The 27,868-nt window shown below is 46.4% G+C and overlaps 3 protein-coding genes across 7 annotated transcripts in view; 1 reads left to right on the forward strand and 2 right to left on the reverse strand.

Annotated features, from left to right (window-relative positions):
- LOC139534934 (rap1 GTPase-GDP dissociation stimulator 1-like) overlaps positions 1 to 25,314 on the forward strand; it is a 50,961-nt gene extending 25,647 nt beyond the window's left edge. For all 4 annotated transcript variants that reach the window (XM_071334472.1, XM_071334474.1, XM_071334475.1 and 1 more), the window contains 8 exons: positions 5,075 to 5,218; positions 15,959 to 16,090; positions 20,082 to 20,216; positions 20,601 to 20,726; positions 21,818 to 21,957; positions 22,603 to 22,729; positions 23,167 to 23,295; positions 23,478 to 25,314. In XM_071334472.1, coding sequence (XP_071190573.1) covers positions 5,075 to 5,218; positions 15,959 to 16,090; positions 20,082 to 20,216; positions 20,601 to 20,726; positions 21,818 to 21,957; positions 22,603 to 22,729; positions 23,167 to 23,295; positions 23,478 to 23,605 — 1,061 coding nt within the window. In that variant the 3' untranslated portion in view covers positions 23,606 to 25,314. The remainder of the gene's footprint in view (positions 1 to 5,074; positions 5,219 to 15,958; positions 16,091 to 20,081; positions 20,217 to 20,600; positions 20,727 to 21,817; positions 21,958 to 22,602; positions 22,730 to 23,166; positions 23,296 to 23,477) is intronic.
- On the reverse strand, positions 1,780 to 3,965 carry LOC139534948 (CD276 antigen-like). Its single transcript, XM_071334505.1, has 4 exons — positions 3,816 to 3,965; positions 2,768 to 3,115; positions 2,184 to 2,465; positions 1,780 to 1,994 (listed from the first exon to the last, which is right to left on the reverse strand). Exons 1-4 carry the CDS (start codon positions 3,883 to 3,885, stop codon positions 1,897 to 1,899), a joined length of 798 nt encoding a protein of 265 aa, XP_071190606.1. The 5' UTR covers positions 3,886 to 3,965; the 3' UTR covers positions 1,780 to 1,896.
- A 431-nt stretch (positions 25,315 to 25,745) lies between the features above and the next one.
- LOC139534947 (tetraspanin-5-like) overlaps positions 25,746 to 27,868 on the reverse strand; it is a 30,493-nt gene continuing 28,370 nt past the window's right edge. For both annotated transcript variants that reach the window (XM_071334502.1, XM_071334501.1), the window contains exon 10: positions 25,746 to 27,832. The gene's annotated coding sequence lies outside the window, so the exon portion shown is untranslated. The remainder of the gene's footprint in view (positions 27,833 to 27,868) is intronic.

The raw sequence follows: 27,868 nt of genomic DNA on the forward strand, positions 1-27,868 counted from the left end.
CTTATGAACTTTAACTCAGTAAAATCTTTGAAATTGTTGCATGTTGTGTTTTTTATTTTTGTTCTGTGTGTTTCTCTCTGTCTCTCATTCTTAACTGACTTGCCTAGTGAAATGAAACTGGCTCTCATGAGGACAGCCACAGGAAAGGAAGACCCAGAGTTACCTCTGCAGAGGATAAATTCATTAGCGTTGCCTGCCTCAGAAATTGCAGTCCAAATAAATGCTTCAGAGTTAAAATAGCAAACCCATCTCAACATCAACTGTTCAGAGGAGACTGTGTGAATCAGGCCTCCATGTTTGAATTGCTGCAAAGAAACCACTACTAAAGACACCAACTAGAAGAGACTTGATTGGGCCAAGAAACACGAGCAATGGACATTAGACCGGTGGAAATTTGTCCTTTGGTCTGATTAGTCCAAATTGGAGATTTTTGGTTTCAACCGCTGTGTCTGAGAACGGATCTCTGCATGTGTATTTCCCACCGTAAAGCGTGGAGGAGGTGGTGTGGGGGTGCTTTTCTGGTGAAACACTAATTAATTAATTTAGAAGTCAAGGCACACTTAACCGGCATGGCTACCACAGCATTCTGCAGCGATACGCCATCCCATCTGGTTTGCGCTTAGTGGGACTATCATTTGTTTTTCAACAGGACAATGACCCAACACACCTCCAGGCTATGTAAGGGCTATTTGACCAAGTAGTGATGGGGTGCTGCATCAGATGACTTGGCCTCCAAATCCCCTGACCTCATCCAAATTGAGATGGTTTGGGATGAGTTGGACCGCAGAGTGAAGGAAAAGCAGCCAACAAGTGCTCAGTTTGTGGGAACTCCTTCAAGATTGTTGGGAAAGCATTCCAGGTGAAACTGGTTGAGAGAATGCCGAGTGTGCAAAGCTGTCAAGGCAAAGGGTGGCTATTTGAAGAATCTCAAATAAACAAATCAAAATATTTTAACACTTTTTGATTCCATGTTATTTAATAGTTTTTATGTCTATTATTCAACACTGTAGAAAATAGTACAAATAAAGAAACCCTTGAATGAGTAGGTGTTCTAAAACTTTTTACGCTGAGTATACAAAACATTAAGGATACCTGCTCTTTCCACGACATTGACTGACCAGGTGAACCCAGGTGAAAGCTATAATCCGTTATTGATGTCACTTGTTAAATCCACTTCAAATAGTGTAGATGAATGGGAGACAGGTTAAAGAGGGATTTTTAAGCCTTGAGACATGGACTGTGTATGTGTGCCATTCAGAGGGTGAATGGGCAAGAAAAAATGTAAGTGCCATTGAACAGGGCATGGTAGTAGGTGCCAGGCACACCGGTTTTTGTCAAGAACTGCAACGCTGCTTTTTAAAATGTTATTTACGCTCAACCGTTTCCTGTGTGTGTCACCACCTAAAGGACATGCAGCCAACTTGACACATCTGGGGGATTCATTGGATTCAACATGGGCCAGCATCTATGTAGTGTGCAACTCAATATTAGGAAGGTGTTCCTAATGTTTGGTATACATGGTGCTCTGTATGTTTTTGGTTTTCAATGCAATATGGATAACCGGCTCTAACAACTTCTGTATGCGGGCTCCGTTATAATGAACCCTTGTTTTGTCATCTGTCCAATGTAAGTAACACTTCATTTCTGTGTCATGTAGGGTGAGGCCAGAGATTGAGGCAACATTAATGAATTCATATATATTATAACCGATGTTAGGACATATGCCTGTAATATACAGTACATAGACCTACATAATAATTGGAAATGCAGCATAGCAAACTTAATTATTTACAGATGCATTCTGTACAGTTTATTACATTTTCTTAGTGGCATTGTGCATCATTACAAATTAGTCCAAGAAGCAAAACAACAAATGGTTACCAAGACCAACCCCCCTTAGTTACACAAAAAGTATTTCAGCATCACAGCCAGGATAGTAATAACAAACCACCATCTCTCTTGGTGAACCCCAGGTGACACGTCAACACTATTTCCTGTTATTTAAAAAAAAAAAAAAAAAAAGTGAAAAGACAGTCAGATTCGCTTTGCAACACATTATCTACGAAGGCCTGCCTCTCTTTCTTCCTGTTTCACTTAATATATAAACTACCTACAACCTACCTTTTCATTTTCACTACACAACAAATGCACTGCTGTATAAATATATTTCCTTTTTAAGTTACCTGAGAGAAGTGTAATGTTTCTCCTGATCTCCTGTCCCAGGTCCTCGTCCTTTAAGACAAAAGTCAGGGTCTTATTGACCGCTCCTTGCAGGGATACTGTGCTCGAAACAGTGTATAGGCCCTGTGTGTCCTGGGAGAGGTGTGTGACTGTGTCGTCAGTGACGTCCTCGCCACTGACAGTCAGCCACTGCACTGAGGGTCGGGGGTACCCCTCGATGGTCAAGAGTAGCTCCACACCACAGGCAGATGTTGTGAACTTCAGGCGAGGCTCAGAGTAGAACGCTATACAGAACAATGATAGAATTGGATGTTAAAGTAGTATCATGACTAACTGTGAGCTTGCTAAGAATATGAAGGGAAGCATGACTGTATAACAACCCCAATGGACTTCATTGGAGACATGGCTGTTAAATCAACTAAATGTTCCACTGAATAACATGTTTGTAAAGAGTGCAAAATCATGAGTCATACATACATGTATATAACTTATGCAAGGTGCTTGATTGTTTCTCAGCAAATTACAAGTTAGGAATAAATACTTTATTACTTGTTCCAAAAAGCAGGAATATAGATGTGGGTGTTACCTGCTAATTTAAGGGATACAGATGTCCTCTTTGGGCCCATTTCTGTGTGCACAGTGCAGGTATAGTTTCCCTCATCTCCCAGGGTGGCACGTTCCAGCCTGAGAGAAGCGTTCCCCTTCTGTATATCAGAGTGGTACAGGCTGGTTCTGTTGACATAGCGACTGCTCTGGTCGTTCAGGTGGTCCTGACCATAGTAGAAACTGTGGACCACCTCCTTGTCTAACTTCCATTCAATCTGGCTACGTGTTCGATCCCATTGTTTGTCCACAGGGAAGCTGCAGTCTAGGACTATATGTTGCCCCAGGATGGCAAGCTGCGTCTCACTGGGAACAGTGGTCTCAAACTCCGCTACGAAGACAGAAAAATAGAGGTTTTATAGAACCTCAGTCTCATAAAAGGCATTATCCACTGAGCCAAAGCTGTTCTGTGAAAGATTGACATTTTAGTCATTTAGCAGACGCTCTTATCCAGAGTGACTTAAAGGAGAAATTAAGGTTAAGTGCCTTGCTCAAGGGTACATCGGCAGATTTTTCACCAAGGCGGCTTGGGGATTCGAACCAGTGACCTTTCAGTTACTGTCCCAACACTCTTAACCAGTAGGGTGGGTACCTGCCACTCCAGATTTTGGAGGTGGTTCAGGAAGTGTGCAGTTCCATTTCTTACTTTTGGAGTTTTAGAAATAGTCTTGAGTTTTGTACAGTACAACCATACTGTGTGCTGTACTTTTACGTTTTAGATGGTTAGATTAGCAAAAATGGCACAAACTTGCATCCAGTACCTTTAAAAATGGACAAATAGGACAGAGTTTGGATATAGGGCTATGTCCAAACATTCTTATCCAAAATGGCCAATTCATTACTGTATTGAATGTGTCTCGAAACCACTTTTGTTATTTTCAAACAAACCTTTGACCTTGCAAGTAATTGACCACATAAAACTTGATGTTCTCATCTGCATATTTAGTAACACATTTTTTTTATAATCACTCTGTCTATATTACTGGTAAGATTATATTAATTGAAGATGATAACTGAATTGTTAGACTTACTTAAGTGGAATAACTTGAAGAGCAGAAATGAAACAACAAAAGTGAGACAGGATTTCCAGTTCATAGCCATGTTCTAGTGGACCGCATTCATTCAGCAAATCACATGGAAGTCCATCAATGAAGTTCAGCTGCAGACTCTTCCAACCAAATGTCGTCTTTTCCTTTTATATTTGTTTCTCAGTCTAACTCCACCCCTCTGTCTCCACTTACTACATTAAGCGTTCCTCTAATCAGTTCTCTGCCAGAGTGACTCATTTTGACTACACAAGTAAATTGGTGTCAGTCATTACCCCAAGGGCATAGCAATTGTTCTACAGTCACCCACATGACTAACATGTAAAAAAAAAAAAAAATGTAAATGGTGGAATGTATTTTGGCTGGTTGACCATTCTTGGTACACACGGGAAAATGTTGAGTGTGAAAACCCCAGCACCGTTGCAGTTCTTGACACAAACCGGGGTGCCTGGCACCTACTACTATACCCCATTCAAAGGCACTTAAATCTTTTGACTTGCCCATCCACCCTATGAATTGCGCACACATACACAATCCATGTCTCAATTGTCTCAAGGCTTAAAAATCCTTCTTTAACCTGTCTCTTCCCCTTCATCTAGTGTGTTGAAGTGGGTTTAGCAAGTGACATAAGTGATCATAGCTTTCATCTGGTCAGTCTGTCATTGAAAGAGCAGGTGTTCTTAATGTTTTGTACACTGGGTGTATACTGAACCATCATTATCCATGTCTGGACAGTGGACTTTATTATTATTTTATTTTTATTTTTTTAAACTCTGACACGCAAGTAGGAATTGGGTACACAAAAAAAGCATCAAGATATACATCCTGATAAAGATGAGGCTGTTAGAACACTGGGATTTTGTGTCTGAGAATTTTAGCTGCAGCCAATACTTTTTCAATCCGAGTCATTTCAAATCAAATTTTGTTGGTCACGTGCAGATATTATTGCGGGTGTAGTGAAATGCTTGTGTTTCTAGCTCCAACAGTTATTGCCGGATGAATGACAACGGTTAATGATTGTCCGACAAAAAATGCACACAGTCTGAAAAATTGTTGACTTAAGTACTTTTGACGGACAGAAATGGACAATGATTGGGGTGTATAGCCTAAAAGAACAAACGTGGGGTGTGTCTGGGAGAGCTGGCGTGTGTGTGTGCGTGTGTGTGTATCATAAGTTGTTGATAGCATTTCCCGGCGGTGGATTAACTGTAATTTCTAATTTTGTATAACTGTCTCTCTCTCAGATGTGATCAAGTTGCAGTTGGTGGAGGCGGGCCTGGTGGAGTGTCTGTTAGATGTGGTGACTCACACCGTGGATGGGGAGAGGGATGAGGATGTGGCCCAGCTCAAGACTGCCTCCGATCTGATGGTGCTGCTGCTTCTGGGAGGTACTACACACACACAGCGATTTCCGTTAGCCAGCAATTGCCGGCTTTTGGCCCAAAAATAATATGAAAAGCTGATTTTTAAATAAAAATGACCGGGAGAAAGAAAAATACATTGCAAAATAATGCTTTTTATTAATTGATGGAAATGCCAATCGATGGAAATAGATTTGACCGTCATGCTTATCCGTCTATAGGTTCAATTGCATAATTTTGTGTAATTTAAATTGGCCTCTGTGTATTTCCGTTAGTCATCGTTTATCTTAATTATCCAACACTACTATTCTACACGCACAGCATACAGAGCTATTTTGAGCGGATTTCTCCTGCTGCTCCTCAGGAGATGCTTTATTAGACGGAGACGGGTGGGTATGCTTTATAAACATACACCAAGTCCCTTTTCACCCTTCATTGACCCCAACATATAAACTCAACAAAAATATATATAGACTCAGTCAACTGAGTTTATTTTCAGCAAACTTAACATGTGTAAGTATTTGTATGAACATAAGATTCAACAACTGAGACATAAACTGGACAAGTTCCACATACATGTGACTAACAGAAATGGAATAATGTGTCCCTGAACAAAGGGGTGTCAAAATCAAAAGTAACAGTCTATCTGGTGTGGCCACCAGCTGCATTAAGTACTGCAGTGCATCTCCTCCTCATGGAATGCACCAGATTTGCCAGTTCTTGCTGTGAGATGTTACCCCACTCTTCCACCAAGGCACCTGCAAGTTCCCGGACATTTCTGGGGGGAATGGCCCTATCCCTCACTCGCCGATCCAATAAATCCCAGACGTGCTAAATGGGATTGAGATCCGGGCTCTTCGCTGGCCATGGCAGAACATTGACATTCCTGTCTTGCAGAAATGACACGCAGAACGAGCAGTATGGCTGGTGGCATTGTCATGCTGGAGGGTCATGTCAGGATGAGCCTGCAGGAAGGGTACCACATGAGGGAGGAGGATGTCTTCCCTGTAACACACAGCGTTGAGATTCAGTCCGACGATGCTGTGACACACCGCCCCAGACCATGACAGACCCTCCACCTCCAAATCGATCCCGCTCCAGAGTACAGGCCTCGGTGTAACGCTCATTCCTTCGATGATAAATGCGAATCCGACCATCACCCCTGCTGAAACAAAACCGTGACTCGTCAGTGAAGAGCACTTTTTGCCAGTCCTGTCTGGTCCAGCGACGGTGGGGTGATGTCTGGTGAGGACCTGCCTTATGACAGGCCTACAAGCCCTCAGTCCGGCCGCTCTCAGCCTATTGTGAACAGTCTGAGCACTGACGGAGGGATTGTGCGTTCCTGGTGTAACTCGGCAGTTGTTGTTGCCATCCTGTACCTGTCCCGCAGGTGTGATGTCCGGATGTACCGATCCTGTGCAGGTGTTGTTACACGTGGTCTGCCACTGCGAGTACGGACATGGCAATTTATTGTTTATGGTTCATTGAACAAGCATGGGAAACGGTGTTTGAATCCTTTACAATGAAGGTCTGAAGTTATTTAGATTTTTACAAATGATCTTGAAAAGACAGGGTCCTGAAAAAGGGACGTTTCTTTATTTGCTGACTTTACATTCTTTTACATTCCCTCACCACTTTGTTATACTGAAGCCAAGAAGTAGGACATTTATCCTGTAACATTATCTTCCAAAAACACGTGTGCTTATTTGTGTGGTCTGTCTTTTTTTTTTTTTTTTGTAAACAACTGCTGTGTCATTTTGATGGCCTCTCTCCCCTCTGATGCAGTGGCCAGATGTTTTGTGTTGACATCTCTCCCCTCTGATGCAGTGGCCAGGTGTTTTGTGTTGACATCTCTCTCCCCTCTGATGCAGTGGCCAGGTGTTTTGTGTTGACATCTCTCTCCCCTCTGATGCAGTGGCCAGGTGTTTTGTGTTTACATCTCTCTCCCCTCTGATGCAGTGGCCAGGTGTTTTGTGTTGACAGCCTCTCCACATCTCTCTCCCTTCTGATGCAGTGGCCAGGTGTTTTGTGTTGACATCTCTCTCCCCTCTGATGCAGTGGCCAGGTGTTTTGTGTTGACATCTCTCTCCCTTCTGATGCAGTGGCCAGGTGTTTTGTGTTGACATCTCTCTCCCCTCTGATGCAGTGGCCAGATGTTTTGTGTTCACATCTCTCCCCTCTGATGCAGTGGCCAGGTGTTTTGTGTTGACATCTCTCTCCCCTCTGATGCAGTGGCCAGGTGTTTTGTGTTGACAGCCTCTCCACATCTCTCTCCCTTCTGATGCAGTGGCCAGGTGTTTTGTGTTGACATCTCTCTCCCCTCTGATGCAGTGGCCAGGTGTTTTGTGTTGACAGCCTCTCCACATCTCTCTCCCTTCTGATGCAGTGGCCAGGTGTTTTGTGTTGACATCTCTCTCCCCTCTGATGCAGTGGCCAGGTGTTTTGTGTTGACATCTCTCTCCCTTCTGATGCAGTGGCCAGGTGTTTTGTGTTGACATCTCTCTCCCTTCTGATGCAGTGGCCAGGTGTTTTGTGTTGACATCTCTCTCCCCTCTGATGCAGTGGCCAGATGTTTTGTGTTCACATCTCTCCCCTCTGATGCAGTGGCCAGGTGTTTTGTGTTGACATCTCTCTCCCCTCTGATGCAGTGGCCAGGTGTTTTGTGTTGACAGCCTCTCCACATCTCTCTCCCTTCTGATGCAGTGGCCAGGTGTTTTGTGTTGACATCTCTCTCCCCTCTGATGCAGTGGCCAGGTGTTTTGTGTTGACAGCCTCTCCACATCTCTCTCCCTTCTGATGCAGTGGCCAGGTGTTTTGTGTTGACATCTCTCTCCCCTCTGATGCAGTGGCCAGGTGTTTTGTGTTGACATCTCTCCCCTCTGATGCAGTGGCCAGGTGTTTTGTGTTGACATCTCTCTCCCCTCTGATGCAGTGGCCAGGTGTTTTGTGTTGACATCTCTCCCCTCTGATGCAGTGGCCAGGTGTTTTGTGTTGACATCTCTCTCCCCTCTGATGCAGTGGCCAGGTGTTTTGTGTTGACAGCCTCTCCACATCTCTCTCCCTTCTGATGCAGTGGCCAGGTGTTTTGTGTTGACATCTCTCTCCCCTCTGATGCAGTGGCCAGGTGTTTTGTGTTGACATCTCTCTCCCCTCTGATGCAGTGGCCAGATGTTTTGTGTTTACATCTCTCTCCCCTCTGATGCAGTGGCCAGGTGTTTTGTGTTGACAGCCTCTCCACATCTCTCTCCCTTCTGATGCAGTGGCCAGGTGTTTTGTGTTGACATCTCTCTCCCCTCTGATGCAGTGGCCAGATGTTTTGTGTTCACATCTCTCCCCTCTGATGCAGTGGCCAGGTGTTTTGTGTTGACAGCCTCTCCACATCTCTCTCCCTTCTGATGCAGTGGCCAGGTGTTTTGTGTTGACATCTCTCTCCCCTCTGATGCAGTGGCCAGGTGTTTTGTGTTGACATCTCTCTCCCCTCTGATGCAGTGGCCAGATGTTTTGTGTTGACATCTCTCCCCTCTGATGCAGTGGCCAGGTGTTTTGTGTTGACATCTCTCTCCCCTCTGATGCAGTGGCCAGGTGTTTTGTGTTGACAGCCTCTCCACATCTCTCTCCCTTCTGATGCAGTGGCCAGGTGTTTTGTGTTGACAGCTCGCTCCCCTCTGATGCAGTGGCCAGGTGTTTTGTGTTGACATCTCTCTCCCCTCTGATGCAGTGGCCAGATGTTTTGTGTTTACATCTCTCTCCCCTCTGATGCAGTGGCCAGGTGTTTTGTGTTGACAGCCTCTCCACATCTCTCTCCCTTCTGATGCAGTGGCCAGGTGTTTTGTGTTGACATCTCTCTCCCCTCTGATGCAGTGGCCAGATGTTTTGTGTTCACATCTCTCCCCTCTGATGCAGTGGCCAGGTGTTTTGTGTTGACATCTCTCTCCCCTCTGATGCAGTGGCCAGATGTTTTGTGTTCACATCTCTCCCCTCTGATGCAGTGGCCAGGTGTTTTGTGTTGACAGCCTCTCCACATCTCTCTCCCTTCTGATGCAGTGGCCAGGTGTTTTGTGTTGACATCTCTCTCCCCTCTGATGCAGTGGCCAGGTGTTTTGTGTTGACATCTCTCTCCCCTCTGATGCAGTGGCCAGGTGTTTTGTGTTGACATCTCTCTCCCCTCTGATGCAGTGGCCAGGTGTTTTGTGTTGACATCTCTCTCCCCTCTGATGCAGTGGCCAGGTGTTTTGTGTTGACATCTCTCTCCCCTCTGGTGTAGTGGCCAGGTGTTTTGTGTTGACATCTCTCTCCCCTCTGATGCAGTGGCCAGGTGTTTTGTGTTGACATCTCTCTCCCCTCTGATGCAGTGGCCAGATGTTTTGTGTTTACATCTCTCTCCCCTCTGATGCAGTGGCCAGGTGTTTTGTGTTGACAGCCTCTCCACATCTCTCTCCCTTCTGATGCAGTGGCCAGGTGTTTTGTGTTGACATCTCTCCCCTCTGATGCAGTGGCCAGGTGTTTTGTGTTCACATCTCTCCCCTCTGATGCAGTGGCCAGGTGTTTTGTGTTGACAGCCTCTCCACATCTCTCTCCCCTCTGATGCAGTGGCCAGGTGTTTTGTGTTGACATCTCTCTCCCCTCTGATGCAGTGGCCAGATGTTTTGTGTTTACATCTCTCTCCCCTCTGATGCAGTGGCCAGGTGTTTTGTGTTGACAGCCTCTCCACATCTCTCTCCCTTCTGATGCAGTGGCCAGGTGTTTTGTGTTGACATCTCTCTCCCCTCTGATGCAGTGGCCAGATGTTTTGTGTTCACATCTCTCCCCTCTGATGCAGTGGCCAGGTGTTTTGTGTTGACAGCCTCTCCACATCTCTCTCCCTTCTGATGCAGTGGCCAGGTGTTTTGTGTTGACATCTCTCTCCCCTCTGATGCAGTGGCCAGGTGTTTTGTGTTGACATCTCTCTCCCCTCTGATGCAGTGGCCAGATGTTTTGTGTTGACATCTCTTCCCCTCTGATGCAGTGGCCAGGTGTTTTGTGTTGACATCTCTCTCCCCTCTGATGCAGTGGCCAGGTGTTTTGTGTTGACAGCCTCTCCACATCTCTCTCCCTTCTGATGCAGTGGCCAGGTGTTTTGTGTTGACATCTCTCTCCCCTCTGATGCAGTGGCCAGGTGTTTTGTGTTGACATCTCTCTCCCCTCTGATGCAGTGGCCAGATGTTTTGTGTTTACATCTCTCTCCCCTCTGATGCAGTGGCCAGGTGTTTTGTGTTGACAGCCTCTCCACATCTCTCTCCCTTCTGATGCAGTGGCCAGGTGTTTTGTGTTGACATCTCTCTCCCCTCTGATGCAGTGGCCAGATGTTTTGTGTTCACATCTCTCCCCTCTGATGCAGTGGCCAGGTGTTTTGTGTTGACATCTCTCTCCCCTCTGATGCAGTGGCCAGATGTTTTGTGTTCACATCTCTCCCCTCTGATGCAGTGGCCAGGTGTTTTGTGTTGACAGCCTCTCCACATCTCTCCCCTCTGATGCAGTGGCCAGGTGTTTTGTGTTGACATCTCTCTCCCCTCTGATGCAGTGGCCAGGTGTTTTGTGTTGACATCTCTCTCCCCTCTGATGCAGTGGCCAGGTGTTTTGTGTTGACATCTCTCTCCCCTCTGATGCAGTGGCCAGGTGTTTTGTGTTGACATCTCTCTCCCCTCTGATGCAGTGGCCAGGTGTTTTGTGTTGACATCTCTCTCCCCTCTGGTGTAGTGGCCAGGTGTTTTGTGTTGACATCTCTCTCCCCTCTGATGCAGTGGCCAGGTGTTTTGTGTTGACATCTCTCTCCCCTCTGATGCAGTGGCCAGATGTTTTGTGTTTACATCTCTCTCCCCTCTGATGCAGTGGCCAGGTGTTTTGTGTTGACAGCCTCTCCACATCTCTCTCCCTTCTGATGCAGTGGCCAGGTGTTTTGTGTTGACATCTCTCTCCCCTCTGATGCAGTGGCCAGGTGTTTTGTGTTGACATCTCTCTCCCCTCTGATGCAGTGGCCAGGTGTTTTGTGTTGACATCTCTCTCCCCTCTGATGCAGTGGCCAGGTGTTTTGTGTTGACATCTCTCTCCCCTCTGATGCAGTGGCCAGGTGTTTTGTGTTGACATCTCTCTCCCCTCTGGTGTAGTGGCCAGGTGTTTTGTGTTGACATCTCTCTCCCCTCTGATGCAGTGGCCAGATGTTTTGTGTTCACATCTCTCCCCTCTGATGCAGTGGCCAGGTGTTTTGTGTTGACAGCCTCTCCACATCTCTCTCCCTTCTGATGCAGTGGCCAGGTGTTTTGTGTTGACATCTCTCTCCCCTCTGATGCAGTGGCCAGGTGTTTTGTGTTGACATCTCTCTCCCCTCTGATGCAGTGGCCAGATGTTTTGTGTTGACATCTCTCCCCTCTGATGCAGTGGCCAGGTGTTTTGTGTTGACATCTCTCTCCCCTCTGATGCAGTGGCCAGGTGTTTTGTGTTGACAGCCTCTCCACATCTCTCCCTTCTGATGCAGTGGCCAGGTGCTTTGTGTTGACATCTCTCTCCCCTCTGATGCAGTGGCCAGGTGTTTTGTGTTGACATCTCTCTCCCCTCTGATGCAGTGGCCAGATGTTTTGTGTTGACATCTCTCCTCTCTGATGCAGTGGCCAGGTGTTTTGTGTTGACATCTCTCTCCCCTCTGATGCAGTGGCCAGGTGTTTTGTGTTGACAGCCTCTCCACATCTCTCTCCCTTCTGATGCAGTGGCCAGGTGTTTTGTGTTGACATCTCTCTCCCCTCTGATGCAGTGGCCAGGTGTTTTGTGTTGACATCTCTCTCCCCTCTGATGCAGTGGCCAGATGTTTTGTGTTCACATCTCTCCCCTCTGATGCAGTGGCCAGGTGTTTTGTGTTGACAGCCTCTCCACATCTCTCTCCCTTCTGATGCAGTGGCCAGGTGTTTTGTGTTGACAGCCTCTCTCCCCTCTGATGCAGTGGCCAGGTGTTTTGTGTTGACATCTCTCTCCCCTCTGATGCAGTGGCCAGGTGTTTTGTGTTGACATCTCTCTCCCCTCTGATGCAGTGGCCAGGTGTTTTGTGTTGACATCTCTCTCCCCTCTGATGCAGTGGCCAGGTGTTTTGTGTTGACATCTCTCTCCCCTCTGATGCAGTGGCCAGGTGTTTTGTGTTGACAGCCTCTCCACATCTCTCTCCCTTCTGATGCAGTGGCCAGGTGTTTTGTGTTGACATCTCTCTCCCCTCTGATGCAGTGGCCAGGTGTTTTGTGTTGACATCTCTCTCCCCTCTGATGCAGTGGCCAGGTGTTTTGTGTTTACATCTCTCTCCCCTCTGATGCAGTGGCCAGGTGTTTTGTGTTGACAGCCTCTCCACATCTCTCTCCCTTCTGATGCAGTGGCCAGGTGTTTTGTGTTGACATCTCTCTCCCCTCTGATGCAGTGGCCAGATGTTTTGTGTTCACATCTCTCCCCTCTGATGCAGTGGCCAGGTGTTTTGTGTTGACATCTCTCTCCCCTCTGATGCAGTGGCCAGATGTTTTGTGTTCACATCTCTCCCCTCTGATGCAGTGGCCAGGTGTTTTGTGTTGACAGCCTCTCCACATCTCTCTCCCTTCTGATGCAGTGGCCAGGTGTTTTGTGTTGACATCTCTCTCCCCTCTGATGCAGTGGCCAGGTGTTTTGTGTTGACATCTCTCTCCCCTCTGATGCAGTGGCCAGGTGTTTTGTGTTGACATCTCTCTCCCCTCTGATGCAGTGGCCAGGTGTTTTGTGTTGACAGCCTCTCCACATCTCTCTCCCTTCTGATGCAGTGGCCAGGTGTTTTGTGTTGACATCTCTCTCCCCTCTGATGCAGTGGCCAGGTGTTTTGTGTTGACATCTCTCTCCCCTCTGATGCAGTGGCCAGGTGTTTTGTGTTTACATCTCTCTCCCCTCTGATGCAGTGGCCAGGTGTTTTGTGTTGACAGCCTCTCCACATCTCTCTCCCTTCTGATGCAGTGGCCAGGTGTTTTGTGTTGACATCTCTCTCCCCTCTGATGCAGTGGCCAGATGTTTTGTGTTCACATCTCTCCCCTCTGATGCAGTGGCCAGGTGTTTTGTGTTGACATCTCTCTCCCCTCTGATGCAGTGGCCAGATGTTTTGTGTTCACATCTCTCCCCTCTGATGCAGTGGCCAGGTGTTTTGTGTTGACAGCCTCTCCACATCTCTCTCCCTTCTGATGCAGTGGCCAGGTGTTTTGTGTTGACATCTCTCTCCCCTCTGATGCAGTGGCCAGGTGTTTTGTGTTGACATCTCTCTCCCCTCTGATGCAGTGGCCAGGTGTTTTGTGTTGACATCTCTCTCCCCTCTGATGCAGTGGCCAGGTGTTTTGTGTTGACATCTCTCTCCCCTCTGATGCAGTGGCCAGGTGTTTTGTGTTGACATCTCTCTCCCCTCTGATGCAGTGGCCAGGTGTTTTGTGTTGACATCTCTCTCCCCTCTGATGCAGTGGCCAGGTGTTTTGTGTTGACATCTCTCTCCCCTCTGGTGTAGTGGCCAGGTGTTTTGTGTTGACATCTCTCTCCCCTCTGATGCAGTGGCCAGGTGTTTTGTGTTGACATCTCTCTCCCCTCTGATGCAGTGGCCAGATGTTTTGTGTTTACATCTCTCTCCCCTCTGATGCAGTGGCCAGGTGTTTTGTGTTGACAGCCTCTCCACATCTCTCTCCCTTCTGATGCAGTGGCCAGGTGTTTTGTGTTGACATCTCTCTCCCCTCTGATGCAGTGGCCAGATGTTTTGTGTTCACATCTCTCCCCTCTGATGCAGTGGCCAGGTGTTTTGTGTTGACAGCCTCTCCACATCTCTCTCCCTTCTGATGCAGTGGCCAGGTGTTTTGTGTTGACATCTCTCTCCCCTCTGATGCAGTGGCCAGGTGTTTTGTGTTGACATCTCTCTCCCCTCTGATGCAGTGGCCAGGTGTTTTGTGTTGACATCTCTCTCCCCTCTGATGCAGTGGCCAGGTGTTTTGTGTTGACATCTCTCTCCCCTCTGATGCAGTGGCCAGGTGTTTTGTGTTGACATCTCTCTCCCCTCTGGTGTAGTGGCCAGGTGTTTTGTGTTGACATCTCTCTCCCCTCTGATGCAGTGGCCAGATGTTTTGTGTTCACATCTCTCCCCTCTGATGCAGTGGCCAGGTGTTTTGTGTTGACAGCCTCTCCACATCTCTCTCCCTTCTGATGCAGTGGCCAGGTGTTTTGTGTTGACATCTCTCTCCCCTCTGATGCAGTGGCCAGATGTTTTGTGTTCACATCTCTCCCCTCTGATGCAGTGGCCAGGTGTTTTGTGTTGACAGCCTCTCCACATCTCTCTCCCTTCTGATGCAGTGGCCAGGTGTTTTGTGTTGACATCTCTCTCCCCTCTGATGCAGTGGCCAGGTGTTTTGTGTTGACATCTCTCTCCCCTCTGATGCAGTGGCCAGATGTTTTGTGTTGACATCTCTCCCCTCTGATGCAGTGGCCAGGTGTTTTGTGTTGACATCTCTCTCCCCTCTGATGCAGTGGCCAGGTGTTTTGTGTTGACAGCCTCTCCACATCTCTCCCTTCTGATGCAGTGGCCAGGTGTTTTGTGTTGACATCTCTCTCCCCTCTGATGCAGTGGCCAGGTGTTTTGTGTTGACATCTCTCTCCCCTCTGATGCAGTGGCCAGATGTTTTGTGTTGACATCTCTCCTCTCTGATGCAGTGGCCAGGTGTTTTGTGTTGACATCTCTCTCCCCTCTGATGCAGTGGCCAGGTGTTTTGTGTTGACATCTCTCTCCCCTCTGATGCAGTGGCCAGATGTTTTGTGTTTACATCTCTCTCCCCTCTGATGCAGTGGCCAGGTGTTTTGTGTTGACAGCCTCTCCACATCTCTCTCCCTTCTGATGCAGTGGCCAGGTGTTTTGTGTTGACATCTCTCTCCCCTCTGATGCAGTGGCCAGATGTTTTGTGTTCACATCTCTCCCCTCTGATGCAGTGGCCAGGTGTTTTGTGTTGACAGCCTCTCCACATCTCTCTCCCTTCTGATGCAGTGGCCAGGTGTTTTGTGTTGACATCTCTCTCCCCTCTGATGCAGTGGCCAGATGTTTTGTGTTCACATCTCTCCCCTCTGATGCAGTGGCCAGGTGTTTTGTGTTGACAGCCTCTCCACATCTCTCTCCCCTCTGATGCAGTGGCCAGGTGTTTTGTGTTGACAGCCTCTCTCCCCTCTGATGCAGTGGCCAGGTGTTTTGTGTTGACATCTCTCTCCCCTCTGATGCAGTGGCCAGGTGTTTTGTGTTGACATCTCTCTCCCCTCTGATGCAGTGGCCAGGTGTTTTGTGTTGACATCTCTCTCCCCTCTGATGCAGTGGCCAGGTGTTTTGTGTTGACATCTCTCTCCCCTCTGATGCAGTGGCCAGGTGTTTTGTGTTGACATCTCTCTCCCCTCTGATGCAGTGGCCAGATGTTTTGTGTTTACATCTCTCTCCCCTCTGATGCAGTGGCCAGATGTTTTGTGTTCACATCTCTCCCCTCTGATGCAGTGGCCAGGTGTTTTGTGTTGACAGCCTCTCCACATCTCTCTCCCCTCTGATGCAGTGGCCAGGTGTTTTGTGTTGACATCTCTCTCCCCTCTGATGCAGTGGCCAGGTGTTTTGTGTTGACATCTCTCTCCCCTCTGGTGTAGTGGCCAGGTGTTTTGTGTTTACATCTCTCTCCCCTCTGATGCAGTGGGCAGATGTTTTGTGTTGACAGCCTCTCCACATCTCTCTCCCTTCAGATGAGTCCATGCAGAAGCTGTTTGAAGCGGGCAAGGGCAGCGTGTTCGAGAGGGTCCTTTCCTGGGTACCATCCCACAACCACCAGCTGCAGTTGGCAGGGGCACTGGCCATCGCCAACTTTGCCCGCAACGGTAAAGAGATTACTGCACACGTTGTCCGTAGTAACAGCTCCGTGGGCAAACCTGGTTGAAATTAAGTCATTGTAATGTTGAAAGGACATCGTTACCATGTTGAAATTACGTCGTTGAAATTACATTATGTTGAAATGACGTCGTTGCAATGTTGAACTGAAATAATTCAACCAGTTTTGCCTGCTGGGATAGGGAACCAACAAAATGTGTTATTCAGGATAAAACTGCCTTGACCTGCCTCGATATTGACTAATCTCATCATCACTCAAACTGGAAACATATCATGTAGAACAGAAACACTTCTCTCTCTAGTAGTAAGCAGCAGAACAACAGTTGATCAATCAATCAAATGTATTTATAAAGCCCTTTTTACATCAGCAGATGTCACAAAGTGCTATACAGAAATCCAGCCTAAAATCTCAAACAGCAAGCAATGCAATAGTAGAAGCACGGTGGCAAGGGAAAAACTCCCTAGAAAGGCAGGAACCTAGAGAGGAACCAGGCTCTGAGGGGTGGCCAGTCCTCTTCTGACTGTGCCGGGTGGGGATTATAAATGTACATGGCCATTTAAGGCCAGATTGTTCTTCATGATGTTCAAGTCTTCATAGATGACCAGTAGGGTCAAATAATTAAAGTCACAGTGGTTGTAGAGGGTGCAACAGGTCAGTACCTCCAGGAGTAAATGTCAGTTGGCTTTTCATAGCCAAGCATTGAGTTTGAGACAGCAAGTGTGGTAGAGAGAGTTGAAAACAGCAGGTCCAGGACAGGGTAGCACGTCCAGTGACCAGGTCAGGATTCCCTAGCCACAGGCAGACCAATTGAAACTGGAGCAGCAGCATGACGAGGTGGACTGGGGACAGCCAGTCTTACCTGAGGCATAATCCTAGGGCTCAGGTCCTCCGGGAAGGGAGAGGGAGGGAGGGAGAACTTAAATTCACACAGGACACCAGATATAACAGACCCCAGCCCCCCGGCACATACACTATTGCAGCATAGATACTGGAGACGGGTGGGTCGGGTGACACTGAGGATATAACCCCACCCACTTTGCCAAAGCACAGCCCCCACACCACTAGAGGGATATCAACAAACCACCAACTTACTACCCTGAGACGAGGGTGAATATAGCCCACAAAGATCTCCTCCCGCACAAGCCTGAGGGGGTGCAAACCGGACAGGAAGATCAAGTCAAATTGTATTTGTCACATGCGCCAAATACAACAGGTGTAGACCTTACAGTAAAACACTTACTTACAAGCCCTTAACCAACAATGCTTTAAGAAAAAAAAGTTAAACATTGAAAATAAAAGTAACAAATAATTAAACTGCAGCAGTACAGAGTCAATGTGCAGGGGCACCGGTTAGTTGAGGTAATATGTACATGTAGATAGAGTTGTGACTATGCATAGATAATGAACAGAGTAGCAGCAGCGTAAAAGGAGTCTGGGTAGCCCTTTGATTAGCTGTTCAGGAGTCTTATGGCTATAGGGTAGAAGCTGTTTAGAAGCCTTTTAGACCTTGACTTGGAGCTGCAATATCGCTTGCTGTGCGGTAGCAGAGAGAACAGTTTCTGACTAGGGTGGCTGGAGTCTTTGACAATTTTTAGGGCCTTCCTCTGACACCGCCTGGTATAGAGGTGCTGGATGGCAGGAAGCTTGGCCCCAGTGATGTACTGGGCCGTATGCACTACCCTTTGTAGTGCCTTGCGGTCGGAGGCCGAGCAGTTGCCGTACCAGGCAGCGATGCAACCAGTCAGGATGCCCCCGACGGCGTAGCTGTAGAACATTCTGAGGATCTGAGGACCCATGCCCAATCTTTTCAGTCTCCTGAGGGGGAATAGGTTTTGTTGTGCCCTCTTCAAGACTGTCTTGGTGTGTTTGGATCATGATAGTTTGTTGTTGATGTGGACACCAAGGAACTTGAAGCTCTCAACCTGCTCCACTACAGCCCCGTCGATGAGAATGGGGGTGTGCTCAAACCTCCTTTTCCTGTAGTCCACAATCATCTCCTTTGTCTTGATCACATTGAGGGAGAGGTTGTTGTCCTGGCACCACACGACCATGGTCTCTGACCATCACGTTTGTGACTTAACCCACTCAAGTGACGCACCCTTCCAAGGGACAGCATGGAAGAGCACTAGAAAGCCAGTAACTCAGCCCCCGTAAAAGGGTTAGATGCAGAGAATCCCGGTGGAAAGAGGGGAGCCGGCCAGGCAGAGACAGCAAGGGCAGTTCGTCGCTCCAGTGCCTTGCCGTTCACCTTTGCACCCCTGATCAGTGGCCCAGTTGGTACAGCATGGCGCTTGCAACGCCAGGGTTGTGTGTTCGATTCCCACAGGGGACCAGTACGAATGACTAATATATAACACTCAGATTCTATAATCACAGTGCATTTGGAAAGTATTCAGACCCCTTGGCATTTTCCACAATTTAAGTTACAGCCTTATTCTAATTATTCTTATTCTAATTACAGCCTTATTCTAATACCCCATAATGACAAAGCAAAAAACAGGTTTTTAGAATTATTTTGCAAATGTATACAAAAAACATGCAATCACATTTACATAAGTATTCAGACCCTTTACTCAGTACTTTGTTGAAGCACCTTTGGCAGCGATTACAGCCTTGAGTCTTCTTGGGTATGACGTTACAAGCTTGGCACACCTGTATTGGGGGAGTTTTTTTTCATTCTTCTCTGCAGATCCGCTGAAGCTCTGTCAGGTTGGATGGGGAGCGTTGCTGTACAGCTATTTTCAGGTCTCAAGAGATGTTTGATCGGGTTCAAGTCCACCATACTTCACCGTAGGGATGGTGCCAGGTTTCCACCAGATGTGACGCTTGGCCTTCAGGTCAAATAGTTCCATCTTGGTTTCATCCGACCAGAGAATCTTGTTTTTCATGGTCAGTCCTTTAAGTGCCATTTGGCAAACTCCAAGTGCGCTGTCATGTGCCTTTTACTGAGGAGTGGCTTCCGTCTGGCCTCTCTACCATTAAGGCCTGATTGGTGGAGTGCTGCAGAGATGGTTGTCCTTCTGGAAGGTTCTCCCATCTCCACAGAGGAACTATGGAGCTCTGTCAGTGTGACCATCGGGTTCTTGGTCTTCCCTGACCAAGGCCCTTCTCCCGATTGCTCAGTTTGGCCAGCTCTAGGAAGAGTCTTGGTGGTTCCAAACTTCTTCCATTTAAGAGTGATGGAGGCCACTGTGTTCTTGGCGACCTTCAATACTGCAGAAATGTTTAGGTACCCTTCCCCAGATCTGTGCCTCGACACAATCCTGTCTCGGAGCTCTACGGAATATTCCTTCGACCTCATGGCTTGGGTTTTGTCCTGACATGCACTGTCAACTGTGGAACCTTTTATATAGACAGATGTGTGCCTTTCCAAATCATGTCCAATCAATTGAATTTACCACAGGTGGACTCCAATCAAGTTGTAGAAAACTCTCAAGGTTGATCAATGGAAGCAGGATGCACCTGAGCTCAATTTCAAGTCTCATAGCAAAGGGTCTGAATACTTATGTAAATAAGGTATTTCTGTTTTTATTTTTAATAAAAATTCTAAAAACCTGTTTTCGCTTTGTCATTATGGGGTATTGTTTGTAGATTGAGGATCTTTTTTCTTCAATCCATTTTAGAATAAGGCTGTAACAATGTGGAAAAAGGGAAGGTATGAATACTTTCCAAATGTACTGTATATAGAACAAACGCGCTTCTCTGTCATGTAGAACAGGGAATCGACTTTTGCAAGTCCCCCCACTTTCTTCCAGATTTTTTTCTCTAGTTAAGTCCCCCACCCTCCAATGAAAACACACTCCCTCAGAGTGAGCTGAATACAAGTCCCAAGCCTGACAATTAGTCATTGCATACCATTACTCATTTACACCACAGAGTTTCAGAACACACGTTTCATCTGATTGTGAAATCTTGAAGCCAGGAAAATGTTGTTTAGAAAATAGTGGGCAGAGTTATCACTATTCACCTCCCCCACACAGATGGTAACTGCATACACATGGTGGAATCAGGCATCGTTCAGAAGCTTCTGGAGCTGCTGGATCGCCACGTGGAGGAGGGTAACGTCACCGTGCAGCACGCCGCGCTCAGCGCCCTGCGCAACCTGGCCATTCCTGGTGAGACGCCCAAGGCGCTCCATGCATGATTGAGTATACTGTTAATGTTCTATATGACGTCTTTGTAATCTGTGGGTGGGGGGCAGGTCTTGGCAAATGCAACTACAAACAACTTCTAGTCAAAAGTGCTTCCCTGTACTTAAGTTCCTTCTTTGAGCCTTAGGTTAATATTGGTTGAATACAATAGTTACTAAATTAGTCTATCGTTTATTGTCATGGTGTACAACATTGTCAGCTAAGAGCTTAATTGACATGTACAGTCCATACCTAAGGAAACAAAGCCGATTACACATGTCTTTGAGGAGGGAGCATAGTTTGAAGCGAGAATAGTTTGGATTTATTTATTTAACATGTTTAATCTTTTATTTATAATCTTTCCCTAAGTGGTGAACAAGGCTAAAATGCTGTCAGCTGGTGTGTCAGATACGGTGTTGAAGTTCCTCCCGTCAGAGATGCCTCCTGTCCAGTTCAAACTGCTGGGGACGTTACGCATGCTCATCGACACACAAGGTAGAGCATCTTTATAACACCTATATGTCACAATTATAGCACATTTTAATACACTGTAAAACAACTTCCTAATGATGCCCCCGAGGTCTGTGCTTCGCGCTCTATTTAAATTGACCAGAATCAGTCACAGGTGTGAATGTTTCAACCCATTAACTCTGCAGAAAGATCTAAAGGAACATTTTCTGAAATGGAGGCTAGAATGCTTTCCTAATGATGCTCTAAACTTGATTCTTTCCATACCTCACTCTTTGTCCTTAAATTGATCTGTATCAAATCCAGGTGCAAAGATTTTATTTATTCAGTAGAGTATTTTCGAGAGCCATGCGTCCTCCGAAACGCGGCCCTGCCAAGCCGTACTGCTTCTTGACACACTGCTCGCTTAACCCGGAAGCCAGCAGCACAAATTTGTCGGTGGAAACACCGTACAACTGGCGACCGTGTCAGCGGAGCGCGATGGGACAAGGACATCCCAGCCGGCCAAACCCTCCCCTAACCCGGAAGACGCTGGGCCAATTGTGCGTTGGTCACCCGGTTGCGGCCGGTTGCAACACAGCCAGACATCGAACCCGGATCTGTAGTGACACCTGGCCACTCGGGAAGCCATTGAAAGGAAAGTACAGTCAAAAAAAAAAAGCCAGGAATGCGATAAGTTTTCTGCCAAACGTTTGAATCTTCATCAAATAGTGGTTGGGGAGGACCGGACAAGGCCAAGTGCAGTCCAGTTGGATCCAAAGTGACATGGCGATCGATGGAGTCCATCTTTGATTGAGTCGCTATGGACCGGTGTGTCACAGTGAGATGTTGACAGGGTGTTAGAATAGCAGGCAACTCAAGGTGATAGGACATTAATACCTGTATGTCGTTACAATAGGCATTTTTATCTCTTCCTTCCTGGAGTTCAGAGATTCATTATAACAAATACTAGAAAGTACTCATTGTTACCAAGAATTGACCCAAATAATTTCAACAAGAAGTTACCAATTTTTAGGTCGAATCATTTCAAGAAACCAGTCATTTCAGTTTATATACCAGAGAGCTACCAATGGTAATGGGGATGTAAAATAAAGTGTTACCTGTTGTTTTCTCCCCAGCGGATGCGGCAGACCAGCTGGGGAACAATGCCAAGCTGGTGGAGCGTCTGGTAGAGTGGTGTGAGGCCAAGGACCATGCAGGAGTCATGGGAGAGTCCAACAGACTGCTCTCAGCTCTCATCCGCCACAGCAAATCAAAGGTTAAGGCCAGCTGCCATGGAAACACACACACCGTCTGTGACTGACTAGCTGGCTGACTGTGACCACAGAATACATTCTGACCCATGATGGAACTGTTCAGATCATAAAGGGGAACAACGGACTGTGATTCATTGTCTAACTCTTCCTGAAATACGATCTTTCTTGTTGGTTAATGCCTAGACCTAGCGTTGGCAGTTCTGCAATACTTCCCATCCGGTCTCATCTCAGGGGAGAATGACTCAGGTGTTACTCGGACTGGTTTTCTCCTTCTAATCTGTAGATTTGTGACTTCCGTCCTATTTGCAGCTCTTTAGACAGAATAGCACCCCTGTGGCAGTGCTAGAGATGTCATACTTACACACCGTACACAAGTCATGTATCATTTAGAGCAAGGGTGGACTGGCTTAGTGGTCTCCTCCTGGAAAGTCACTGGGTGTGCAGGTTTGTGCTCCCACCCTGCTCTAACTTACACACCTGATTTCAGCTAATCAGAGTCCTGATGAGCAGCGGGTTAGTAGAGGGTATGTGTGTTAGGGCAGGGCTGGAGCAAATCCCTGCACGCCCAGAAGCTCCCCCACGAGGTGGATAAGATATCCCCGTTTTAGAATTGTGCCCCATTGAAATGTTTGTTTTTGTGGTTTTAGGACGTCGTAAAAACAGTCATCCAGGGGGCAGGCGTGAAGCACTTAGTAGTCATGGCGATGAGCGAACACATGATCATGCAGAACGAGGCGCTGGTGGCTCTGGGCCTCATCGCCGGTTTGGACCTGGGTAAGAGTCAGGGGTCAGGTTCATGTCACAGTGCAGCCTAATTCTGACTACTGTGTTAGCCACATGGTTTTGTAAAGTCCAGATTGGGAGCACTTCCTTTGACTGTGCCTGGGTTGTGTTCAGTAGGGCATACTGTAGTAAAATGTTTAGAAATGGAGAGAGAACTCAGTTTACTCAGTTAAAAAAATAATTTCCATTTTCCTTGCTCAACTGCAAGTAGTTTGATGATGCACAGGGTGAGTTAGAACCATACAATGGAAAGCGATTTTGACCTAGTGAGACGCACTGTATGAATTAAATTCACTGTTGAAGCATTTGTAATGGGGTGCTCAGTACACCCTTTTCTCAAAAGCAAAGCATTGACTCTGGTGGGGCATTGAAATGCATTAAAACAATTGGACAAATGAGTCTGTGACTTGTGTTTTTCATGGTTTCAGTGGGGGCTGAAAAGGACTTTGTCGGGGCTGGCCTGGTGCAGGTGCTCCACAAGCTGCTCTCAGACGAGAGGACCGCCCCGGAGATCAAATACAACTCCATGATCCTCATCTGTGCGGTCATGGGCTCAGGTAAAAGGGGCGGCCATTTTGAATCAGCCACTTAGACAGCTTCTGCTCCAATATCCAAACTAAGGCATAGCAGAGTGGTATACTAGTATGGACATTGGGATATAGCTGAATGTTCTGGTTTAGATTTGTGCTCTTCCTTTTAAAGACTTTTGAATGAGACCTGTTATCTTTCCCTCCTCCAGAGCCTCTCCATAAAGAAGTGCAGGGCCTGGCCTTCATCGACGTGGTCTCCAAGCTGCGGTCGCATGAGAACAAAACGGTGTCCCACCAGGCGTCGCTCACAGAGCAGAGGCTAACGGCACAGAGCTAAAGGACTCTTAACGCCCACAATCCCCCACTCCCCCCAATGCCTGCCTCATAGCCAATCCCTGCCCCCCTTCCCTCTCTCTCCAGAACCTCCCTCTGTGTGTCCTATCATCACGTGCCAAGGTATCCTGTCCCTTTGCCCCCGTCAACAGCCAGCTGTTCCAGCTAAAACGTACCCGCCCCCTCTGCCTTACAGCCTGCCTTTAGCCTGCCTTCCCACACTACCGCCGCTCATGCATGCGTACTCCTCCATAATAAAAACAAGACAGCCTTTTCTTTCTCCAATAGATAAACATACAAAGAGAGAACACTTTTTATGATGACCATAGCTGTGAAAACCATTGAAAAACAATACAAAAGAACAAAAAAACTGTGAGTTAGGTTGGTCTGAAAACAAACTAAGCAGCCATGCATCCATCCTATGTCTCATGTTAGCTTGAGTTGAAGACGAACTGCATGTTTTAGTCCAGTTGATGGTGTATCCATGTTCATTTGGACCCTCGCATACCCAAAACCACAGCCCTGGGCAGATCTTCCAGAGCTGAGTAGGGTTCAGTCATGTTGTACTTAAACTGGCGTTTGAAAGGAGTTGGCTTGATAATCCCAACCGATCCCTCTCTCTTCCCTTAACTTTCATACAAACCCTGTCTCAAACAACCTACCTTACTGTCCCCAACAACCTTACTGTTATATCAAGGGTATGTTTAGAATGGGGAAATGTTACAGAATGTTCAGATGTAAATATATTATGTAGAACAGATATGACCCGTCTGTCAAGTAGAATAGGGAATTATGTTAACTAAATGTGTTAGATTTCTATCTGCAATGTTGTAAATGTTTAACCCCAACTGAACATACCTTAGGCTATGACTCCACTAGCACGTAATAATTCTCACCTGACATTGAGGAATCCTGTGTAAGTTACAAGTTAGAACTCCCAGATAAACAGTCACTCCCTCCCTGGTCTCTGAGTGTAGCAGTCAGCCATACCAGGTGTGTAGTATATGTCTGTATGGATTATGATGAGCCGGGTGCGCCAGGGAAGACCGATGGGGTGTGTTCCAGGGCGTCTTTTTTTGCAGTAGCGCTGCACATTTCAGAAGATTCCTATATCATATTAATGTGGTTCCTACGTTATTTAACACTTCTCCAGGTGTTGTGAGATCTGATCATCTATGTAACGCGACTGCAAAAGAGATGACCTCGAACGTCACCGTCGATTGGAATCTGGCTGCGTCGTTTCACATAGTCACTGTGGTCTCCCTGACAGCTACGCGAACCTCCCCATAACCCTGTCAGAATGGGCCGGTCCAGACAGCCAGAGAAGATCCCCCGTCTACGTGTGGTACCGCTCTATGGTTTATCCCAGCCAGCGCTTTGTTTGCATGTGTGATGGTTTCTCTCCCACTCCAAGTATCGAGAACATGCCCATTCCAGCATGTTGGATACTGCGATAGGCAACGTCTGGTGACATAGGCGTTTTTTTAAATATAAATTATTTGTTTACTAATCGGTCTTGTTAAATTTTCTTATTTTTTGTCAGGTATGAATGGTAATTTCAGATTTGTAACTTTACAAAGACACAATCCAATCAAGACGTAACTACAAACTAACTGCGTTACGGTATAAATGTTTGTTGTAAATGTCATTGAGTTGTACATTTGGAAGATTGTAACTCAAACAGATAATTAAAGATGATTGCTGGCGATAATGTATCTGTTGCTTCTAGAGTTTGTACTGCCTGTTGATAAAGTAAGAGGGTGACATCTGTTTCATAATATTGATAAGTCACTCTAATCATGTTTCATTCATTGTGTCAAACAGGGTTTCCCGAGTGCATTGGCAAGGGCAATGGTGTCACCTAGGCTGCATTCCATTCCATATGGTTGTCCCCTCCCATCTATACTTGTTCAGAGACAATTAGGTTAGGGGTAAGCAGAAGCCCCATCTCAAATAGAATGCAGCTTCACATGCCTGGCTTTGAGGCGCTCTGATAGGCCTGGCAAACGCTACGTAGTTTTGACAGATGTAATGTCCGTTGATCACACCTTTGTCACTGTTTCTGATTGGAATTAGTTCCATCTGATTGAGGGACTGGCCAAAGCACCATTGACCAATACATGAATGCGTAATGGAGTCCGAGAGAAAGATGCCAATTCCCTTTTATTAATTATTAGCACTATTAACAATGTCAGCAGGTCAACAAAAAGGATTTCTTTCATGGGAATGAAAGAAAAACAAAGGGCTCGATTCAATCATTATCGCAGAAGTTCAGCGCGATTTGAAATTTAAAGGTAGTTTGTGATAAGGCCGATTTATCAAATCAAACTGTCACATGTGCCGAATACAACAAGTGTAGACTTTACCTTGAAATGCTTACTTACAAGCGCTTAACCAACAATGCAGTTCAAGAAGAAGAAAATATTTACCAAATAGGCAAAAATAAAAAATGTAGAATAACTAGGCTATATACATGGTGCACTGGTACCGAGTCAGTGTGCAGGGGTACAGGCTAGTTGAGGTAATCTGTACATGTAGGTGGGGGTGAAGTGACTGCATAGGTAACAAACAAACGGCAAGTAGCAGCAGTGTACAAAAGGGGAGATCAGTGTACATTTTCCGGTGGCTATTTTTATGAATTATTCAGCAGTCTAATGGCTTGGGGGTAGAAGCTGTTGAGCCTATATGCAAAGTTTACCACGAGTGCTATCGTGCTATAGCACTGAACTTCCTCAATACAGATTGAATCAAACCCTTATTTTCTTGTTCTGAGGGTAGAAAGGAGTGTAATTGGTTAAGTTATTTTAAAAGCCACACCAGGAATCGAACCAAGGACTTAATGCATGGACACCCTCATGTTACGACCTCTGCCACCCAGGACCCCATCCACCAGCCTTAGGTTTTGGTCCTTTAACCAGTCACAAGAAATGGTTAGACAAGAAATGTGAAAAGTGATTGGTTAACTTTAGAAAGTAAGTTCAAGGTTGGAAAACAAGACATGAGGATCCTAGTCTCGTAACCTGTATTTAACTCTCCTGCCACCTCCCTACAAGCATTTATTTAATTGTTTTGACTCACTGCTGTACACTCCACTCACTGATCATTGAGCTAGAAAACTGAAAGCACACAGGGATTTGAGCCAGGAACCCTCAGCACGGCAACCCATGTGTTACACCCTCCACCACTAACAAATGTCAGGAAGTGAGTTAGTTTTATTCACTCACTGGTCATTGTAAGCTCCCCCTGCTGAGCAATCGAACAAATCACATTCAGCCCTCAGAACAAGATTGAATATGAAGTGACAGGGATTCCTAAAGATTGACACGTCACTTAGAGGTATTGAAAACAGAAGACCACCATCGCAAGAAATGGACATTAAGTTCTATCCCTGTTTTTCAGTTCATTGAATGTATTGACAATTCATTTTAATGTAGAGTGCAGAGATCAGACCTTGGTCAAATACATTGATACTTGGAAGTGTGCTTGATTTAGCTTGTCTGTTACAATAGAACCAATCGACTAGTCCCCCCAAAAGTGCAAACTCTTGCTAAATCAGGCCCACCTCAAGTATTAAGGTATGTAACGTACCTGTATGTATTTCACCCAGGTAGAGATGCCATGAAATATAACGAATGCCCATCTGTGCCACAAAAACCCTTGAGCCGACAAGGCTACTGCAGTTCAAAGCAAACGACTTGAGGGCTGCGACTACTACTGTACATTTGCATTCTAGCACCATTACTCTCTTCCCTAATGCTCAGTGTCGCCACAAATACAGCTACCATTTTACTGTTAAAAATACCTGTGTCAATAAGACCTTCTGTACATCATGAATTTAAACGAGAGTCCATGCCATTGTGATAGGCATGCAGTGCATTTACAAACACCCCCCAAGTAATTTTTTTTGTCTTCGTTATTTTCTGTACATTTCTACACAAAGTGTTTACCACATGGATGGAACCGCATGGAACAAATGGGATGCAAAGCGTGGGTAACTTTCCCCAAATTCCCAGAAATCCTGATTGGAGGAATCTTCCAACCGGGATTTCTGGAAAACCTGGGAATTTCTGGAAAGTTACAGTAATTTTGCAACCCCAAACACATCTTTAAAATGGATCACAATGTGCCAGTCATCATGACGGAATATGGTGCAGGTGGTATCATTCCCAGTTCTAGCAGGCTTCTAGCATCGTTTGATGCTCTGAAACTGGCGTAGCCATGCTGAAGAGACCTTGGGACAAATGGAAATCAAGGTCAGACACAGCTC

This window comes from Salvelinus alpinus, chromosome 11, assembly GCF_045679555.1.
Source record: "Salvelinus alpinus chromosome 11, SLU_Salpinus.1, whole genome shotgun sequence".
In the NCBI taxonomy this organism is placed as follows: domain Eukaryota; kingdom Metazoa; phylum Chordata; class Actinopteri; order Salmoniformes; family Salmonidae; genus Salvelinus; species Salvelinus alpinus.